The sequence below is a fragment of the Calidris pugnax genome, unplaced genomic scaffold (assembly GCF_001431845.1).
Source record: "Calidris pugnax isolate Ruff unplaced genomic scaffold, ASM143184v1 scaffold215, whole genome shotgun sequence".
Classification (NCBI taxonomy): domain Eukaryota; kingdom Metazoa; phylum Chordata; class Aves; order Charadriiformes; family Scolopacidae; genus Calidris; species Calidris pugnax.
In genome coordinates, this window is record NW_015090997.1 from 676,521 (window position 1) to 683,251 (window position 6,731).

The following is a 6,731-nucleotide window of genomic DNA, read 5'->3' on the forward strand; positions in this document are numbered from 1 at the left end:
GCAACCTGGTCTAGTTGGGGGTGTCCCTGCTGACTGCGGGGGGGTCGGACTAGATGGCCTTTGGAGGTCCCTTCTGGCCTGGGCAATTCTATGATTGATTCTATGAAGCTCCACGGGTCCGAGCCGGCCGGGGCTGAGCACTTGCACTCGTGACACTTGTGAGCGGGTCCCTGCGGGATGCGGGGGAGAAGGCGGCGGAGAGGGGGTGCGCACGGACGGACGGACAGACAGACAGACAGACAGACAGCCGTACACACCGGTGCGGTAACGCTGCCCTCTAACGGCCACCGGCCCCGCATCCAGCCCGCTCGCCCGGGCTCCCTCCCTCCGGGGGGCTCACCTGGACGTGGACCATCCCGCAGTCCTCGCAGGCGTCCGCGCAGCTCCCCGGCAGCACCAGGCACAAAACCCCGCGGCCCCCCCGGTCCAGCTCCGGCTGCCCCAAAGGGGACGGGGACGAGGGTCCCCCCGGGATGCTCTGCCCCGCCAGCACCGGCACTCGGTTGACCCCACGGCCACGGGGAGACCCCACAACCGCTGCTGCCGGGGCCTCGGTTGCCGTCCCAGCCGGTAATGCCCGTCTGCCCGCCTCTCCCCCAAGGCGCTGGCGGGTCACCAGCAGGGATTAGTGGGATAAGGAGAAGGCTCTCCAGCAGCTCCCACAGCTCCCAGCACCACGCACGGTCCCGGCCCGCAGCCTCCCCCTGCCCCAAATGTGCCGCTGTCACCACCGCTGTCACACGTGTCACCCTGTCCACAGGCACGTCCTCGTGTGAAACACCGACACCGGCCACGTGCTCCCTCTGACACACCAACGCCGATGGTGCACCCCAAATACACCACCTTGCTCACAGAAAGTGAGCCACGTGTGATGGGACGCACGGGAGAGCAGCTGTTTGAAATCCAGGGGTGCTCCCGGCCGTTGGTACCCGCAGCCCTGAAGAAATGCCCCCCCAGCTCGCTGGACATCGCTTCTCTGAGGAGAATCACCCTACAAAACCTTGGTGCCAAGCTGTGTGGAACTGCCAGCGGGAGGCAGGGGACATCACTGTCACCCCATCCCCATCGGGAGCAGCTCTTTGCACGCAGGAGGTGGGCAGAGCGCGGTGTGGAGGGCTGGGGGGGAGGCACAAATGTGAATACCCCAGGTGGGCATCACTCTGCAAAGCAAAGCCTTGTCCCCAGTGAGTGGTGGTGGTGATAGCCCTTTGCTGGCCCCCCAAGAACCAGTTTGGGGGGTTCACCACTTGGCGATGCTCCCCATGAAGGGCAGTGAGGCATCTCTGGGTTGCACTGTGACCCCCACCCAAATGCCCAGACCATGTCATGGTCCCTCTCGCCTCCTCCAGCCACCCCATCTCCTCCCCACTGCCTCCTGGGGGGACTTGGGAGGTGCAGGGGGGGAGGAACAGGGACCGATGCAGGTGAAGGTAGGGAAGGGAAAACTGCAGGAACCTAACTGAGAAAAAAAAAAAAAAAAAAAAAAAAAAAAAAAGAAAGCAAAAAAAATATATCAATAGCTGTTGAAAAGGTGCTTGCTGAGGCTGAGCGATCCCACGAGGGATTAATCCAGCATGTGCTCAGGCCCTTACGCAACGGATGGAAAACTCAGCATGAAATTTCTTGGGGGGGAAAAACAGTTCTTTTGGAGGAGCCCTGCACACCCCTGGCTTCCAAAGGGAGGGTGAAACGGGGAGGAGGCGTCTGACCCCGGTGGGACAAGGCGAGGGGGGTGTCAGCACGAGGAGCCGTGCGGGGAGTGCTGGAGCCCAGGGCACGGCAGCACCCACTGTCCCCCTGTACTCGGCACTGGTGAGGCCTCACCTTGAGTACTGTGTCCAGTTTTGGGTCCCCCACCATAAAAAAGACATTGAGGTGCTGGAGCGGGTCCAGAGAAGGGCGACAAAGATGGTGAGGGGTCTGGAGAATAAGTCTGATGAGGAGAGGCTGAGGGAACTGGGGTTATTCAGCCTGGAGAAGAGGAGGCTGAGGGGAGACCTTATTGCTCTCTACAACTCCCTGAAAGGAGGGTGTAGAGAGGTGGGGGTCGGTCTCTTTTCTCAAGTCACAGGTGACAGGACGAGAGGAAATGGCCTCAAGTTGCGCCAGGGGAGGTTCAGGCTGGATATTAGGAAAAATTTTGTCACTGAAAGGGTTCTCAGCCATTGGAATGGGCTGCCCAGGGAGGTGGTTGAGGCACCATCCCTGGAGGTGTTCAAAAGACGGGTTGATGTAGTGCTGGGAGGTCTGGTTTAGTGATGATGCTCCTTGTTTGTTGTGTGGGTGTCTATTTTTGTCAGTTAGGTTGACGGTTGGACAAGATGATCTTTATGGTCCCTTCCAACCTAGAAGATTCTGTGATTCTGTGAAGAGGAACCCGTTTGCCTTTGCTGTGGGCCTGGGGCTGGGTTTTCTGAGGGCTACGGAAAAATAATACGGCATGAGAATATCACATAGCTCTTGTTCCTCTAAATAGGTTATTTTTCCACTGCCTCACAAAGGCCCCAGTATCGCCTCTCTCCTTATTACTCTTTGTGTCATATGCAGTTAATTATTCATCCCTTTTCTGTGCTCTTTGTGCTGGATGGGGACCCGCTCTGCTCCCGTCTCCCTCCGGGTGTTTCTGTCCCGCTGCCGTAACCCCACAGGGCTCAGCGGGACCGGGCTCCTTGCAAAGGTGATGCCACAGGCCAGATGGAAGAATTTTTGGCTGCAGATGCTCAAATCTGGGCAACGAAGCTGGTGAAGGGGCTGGAAAACAAATTGTATGAGGAGCGGCTGAGGGAGTTGGGACTTTTAGTATGAGGAAGAGGAGGCTGAGGGGAGACCTCATCACTCTCTACAACTACTTGAAAGGACACTGTAGAGAGGTTGATGCTGGGCTCTTCTCCCAGGTAATTAGTGACAGAACGAGAGGGAATGGCTTCAAGCTCCAACAGGGTGGGTTTAGACTGAACATTAGGAAAGAATTTTTCACCGAAAGAGTGGTCGGGCATTGGAACAGGCTGCCCAGGGAGGGGGTGGAGTCCCCATCCCTGGCTGTGTTTAAGGGCCGTTTAGATGCAGTGCTGAGGGACATGGTGTAGGGGAGGACTTTGTAGAGTAGGGGAGATGGTTGGACTCGATGATCCCAAGGGTCTCTTCCAACCTAGACCATTCTATGACTCTATGAAATGAACAACCTGAGCAGCTCCTGGCCCTGCTGGGGCACTTGTCTGGGGGACTGCCAGGGAGGGGTTGGCGTGCCCTGATTTGCACACTGGAAAGGGGGAGAGGAGGACCTGGGTAGTCGTTTCTTGTGAATATAACGTGTGTGTCCTCTGGGAGCAGGTTCCCACGTCCCGGCTGTGGCAGGGGAGCAGCGCTGGCACCCACCGCGAGCGTCAGCTGCGGCTCGGCCCCGAAACGGCCCAGCGAAAACAGAAAGAAAAAGTATCTGGTTGATCCTTTTTCCATTAGCTCAGAGGGCAGCAGAAGTCTTCCAGGTCAGATTTCCCTCTGGGAGGGAGCCTGGGGGCCGAGCAGAGAGGAGCTGCTGGTGGTGGCAGGGGGGGGAAAGCGTGGAAAGCTCCTCCACCCACTGGGTCCCTCTGCTTGGGAGGAGCGTGTGGACCTGACACCCCCACCACTGTCCCACCCCGGCACCTCTGCCTGGCCACTGCCACCCTATTAGACAGCCATTCCCCTAAAAGCCACCCTGACGGCCACCCAAGAGCCCCCATCGGGTGCCATGGCCATCTCCCTCCTGCAAGCCCTACCGCTTTGCCAATTCACTACTGGTATTCCTGGGTAAAACTAAAAAAAGAAAGAAAAAAAAAAAAAAAAAAGAGAAAAAAAAAAAAAAAAAAAAAAAGAGGAAAAAGAAAAAACCAGGGAGATGAGCCAAAAGGAAACACTTCAAAGGCCCATCGCCTGCAGCCCTCATTAATGACAACAACAAAAAGATGGGACCCTTACATTTTAATCAAAGGCAATTATTTTTTGAACAGGTATTATAACTCTGCCATGCAGGAGCGGACCTGGTTATGGCCCCCTGATCCCCAGAGGTGTCGGCATGGACGGCTGGCAAACAAGGTCAGATTTCCCTCTGGGAGGGAGCCTGGGGGCCGAGCAGAGAGGAGCTGCTGGTGGTGGCAGGGGGGGGAAAGCGTGGAAAGCTCCTCCACCCACTGGGTCCCTCTGCTTGGGAGGAGCGTGTGGACCTGACACCCCCACCACTGTCCCACCCCGGCACCTCTGCCTGGCCACTGCCACCCTATTACACAGCCATTCCCCTAAAAGTCACCCTGACGGCCACCCAAGAGCCCCTGCTGGGTGTCATGGCCATCTATCCCTGCAAGCCCTACTGCTTTGCCAATTCACTACTGGTATTCTTGGGTAAAATTTAAAAAAAAGAAGAAAAAAAAAGAAGAAAAAAAAAGAAGAAGAAAAAGAAGAAGAAAAAAAGAAAAAAAAGAAAACAAAAGAGAAAAAAAAAAAGAGACAGCCATTCCCCTAAAAGCCACCCTGACGGCCACCCAAGAGCCCCCATCGGGTGCCATGGCCATCTCCCTCCTGCAAGCCCTACCGCTTTGCCAATTCACTACTGGTATTCCTGGGTAAAACTAAAAAAAGAAAGAAAAAAAAAAAAAAAAAAGAGAAAAAAAAAAAAAAAAAAAAAAAGAGGAAAAAGAAAAAACCAGGGAGATGAGCCAAAAGAAAAGAAAACAAAAGAGAGAAAAAAGAAAACAAAAGAAAAAAAAAAGAAAAGAGGATGCTTCTAGCCCCCCCCCAGGCTGTACAGAGAGGTTTTAGAATGTGATACCCCCCGAGCTCCAAAGGCCAAGGAGAGAAGCCGACAGAGGGAATCCCACCGCTCACCGCCTGCGCCCTGTCCTCACAGGCCGTGCCACCGCGCTAATCTCGGCTGTTTCATAATTAACGGGGCTAAACGCTAGATGGAAATACCATCCTCTTGATCAGCTTGCAGCCACACGGCTGAGTCCCCGTAGACACCCAGCACTGGGCTGCCCGGGGTCCCCTCTGACCCCATGCCGGGGGTCCCACCCCATGGTCACAGAGCTCTTGCCAGATCCCTTTCTTTCACAGAATCACAGAATTGCAGTGGTTGGAAGGGACCTCAGAGATCATCGAGTCCAACCACAAAAAAACCAAACAAACAAACAAAAAAACCAACCAAAAAACACCACCACCCACCTCCTAAACACACAACATCAACAACCAAACCAAAACCATCACCCACCCACACAACATCCCACCACAAACCAATAATCTTGGGCACTCGAGGCACTCAAATCCCGCTCTGGGAATCAGACTGGGACATGTCCCTGGCTTCACGTCCCCGTGAGAGGAGCATCAACCTCAGCATCAACTCCAACTTGCTCCCAGGCAGGGGCTGCCATCTGCTGCCCTGCACACCCGGTGCCACCAGTGCTATCCCGAGGGACAGCATCCTCCCAGCAGCATTTTTGGGGTGCTCCGCCCCCAGTCCTGCCCCAGCGTGGGCTCGTACCCCCCCAACCACCCCGGGATGTCCCCGTGCCGACCCTACCTTATCGGCCAGGCACTCGGTGTCCTCGGTGAGCAGGTAGACGGCCCCGCTCTCGGCCAGGAGGATGGCAGTGTCGGTGGTGGAGGAGGACCTGGGGCGACCCTGGTGCTGATGCAGGATGGCGGTGAGGCTGCTGTCCTGGGGGGCCTTGCGGAGCAGGTGGGGGCTCCCTTTTTGGGGCTCCAACGAGCCGCTTTTGGCCCGGCGGCTGCCGCTGTGCAGGCTGGTGCCCCGCTTGATGGAGGGCCGAGAGCGGATCTGCTGCAGCACCCGGTTGAAGGCGGTGGGTCGTGCCGGGAGGTCGTGGAGGGACATGGCGTAGGAGACGCGGTGCATCTCCGGGGAGCGCTCCTTCTCGTCGGGGGAGTCGTGGTCGGACGGGCCGTAGTGCGGCGGCAGCGAGTCCTGCGAGTTCTGGTGCTCCCTCTCCCGTGACCGCCGCCGGCTGTGGAAAAGGTGCTTCAGGCCGTGGCCAAACATGGACCCTTCGGAGAGCTGCTGGATCTTCTGCGGGAGAGGAGAGGAGAGAACGCAACCCCCGTTACCCTCAGGAAGGACCAGTGTCGCCCCATTTCGGCACACAGAGCTCCGACGGATGGTGCCCACACTTAGCACCGAACCAAAACGTGAAGCTCAAGGGCTTAAAGAGCTTCTGGAGGGCTCTGGGGACCCCACGCCAGCAGAAAGGGATCTGTGGAAGGGAAGAAGCCCTGCTCCCAGAACGTGGAAAACTACTGAGCACAAGTTGTCATTTGATGGCACAGAGGGCTGAAGACGGTGGCTCGGGGCGGCTCAGATCTGCAGCTCCAACAGCATTCCCCACACCGGAGGGAGGTGTCCGATGAGCACTGGTACCCCTAAAGAAAGAGCCTTCCAAGCAATGGAGGGAGGAGGGTCCCTGCTGCAGCCAACATCAGACCCAGAGCCCCCAGCCCTGCGGGAAGTGGGGATGGAGCAGCCTTTTCCCTCCCTAGAAACACCAGGGTTATCCCCAGCCTTGGAGCCTGGGCCACCAAGGCGCTGCCAGGAGCCACCTGCTCTCCCAAACCTGCTCCAGGAAGGATCATGGAGGGCTTTTCACTGGGATGGGATTTTCCATGGCCTCGGAGCACAGCACGGACCAGGCTGTCCTCACTTACAGGGGTGAAACCACAGCTTGTGGCCCAGCGCCACCAAATCC

The 6,731-nt window shown here is 57.0% G+C and overlaps 1 protein-coding gene across 1 annotated transcript in view; it reads right to left on the bottom strand.

Moving 5' to 3' along the window:
• TMCC2 (transmembrane and coiled-coil domain family 2) overlaps window positions 1-6,059 on the bottom strand; it is a 25,955-nt gene extending 19,896 nt beyond the window's left edge. Inside the window, exon 1 of the mRNA XM_014955465.1 lies at window positions 5,552-6,059. Coding sequence (XP_014810951.1) covers window positions 5,552-6,031 — 480 coding nt within the window. The 5' untranslated portion in view covers window positions 6,032-6,059. The remainder of the gene's footprint in view (window positions 1-5,551) is intronic.
• Window positions 6,060-6,731: the final 672 nt, after the last annotated feature.